This window comes from Trypanosoma grayi (genome assembly GCF_000691245.1).
Source record: "Trypanosoma grayi strain ANR4 Tgr_1670_V1, whole genome shotgun sequence".
Taxonomy (NCBI): domain Eukaryota; phylum Euglenozoa; class Kinetoplastea; order Trypanosomatida; family Trypanosomatidae; genus Trypanosoma; species Trypanosoma grayi.
The window spans coordinates 1,939-2,450 of NW_008827288.1; the positions used below are offsets into that span (position 1 = coordinate 1,939).

Sequence of the window (512 nt, forward strand, 5' to 3'; positions counted from 1 at the left end):
TTTTTTTTTCCATTCTGTTATCTTTCTATTAAAAGCGAAAGGAAACCGTCATCTGTTCACAGGTGCTTTTCCCGCTGCTTATTTGAGTGGCGCCTGCGCTCCACCGCTGCTCTTCTCACACTTTCGCGTTGCTTTCTTCTAGTCCTTTGCCCGATGAGCGACCCAATCGCAGATGCACAAGGAAGGGAAGAGAAACAGAGGCTGTGGGAAGAAGGTGAAGGGGCACCTCTGACTGTGTGGACTACATTCGATGCGTTGCGCATTTGCAACATGGCCCACCGACGCTTTCGGTGGTGCAGAAAGGAGATGTCTGTGAAGCGTGACCGGGACCGATGATGCGCGGGGCCCGCAGTCGGCGCACATCTGCAGGCGAGCACAGCGAGTGGAGGCTTGTCGAGGGTTGGTGCGTGCTGGGCGCTGCCCCCTTCCCGCTATTGCTGGGGGCGAGGGGTGGGTGGGGGATGCTTGCCGCCTACCGCGGAAGGCTGCACGAAAGGGGGGAAAGTTGCGCG

The 512-nt window shown here is 57.8% G+C and overlaps 1 protein-coding gene across 1 annotated transcript; it reads left to right on the forward strand.

Annotated features, from left to right (window-relative positions):
* Window positions 1–336, forward strand: DQ04_16701010 (hypothetical protein; the record flags this gene model as incomplete). The annotated part of the gene is made up of 1 exon (XM_009317498.1): window positions 1–336. A coding segment is annotated over one exon (336 nt), but the record flags the coding sequence as incomplete, so codon positions are not given.
* Window positions 337–512: the final 176 nt, after the last annotated feature.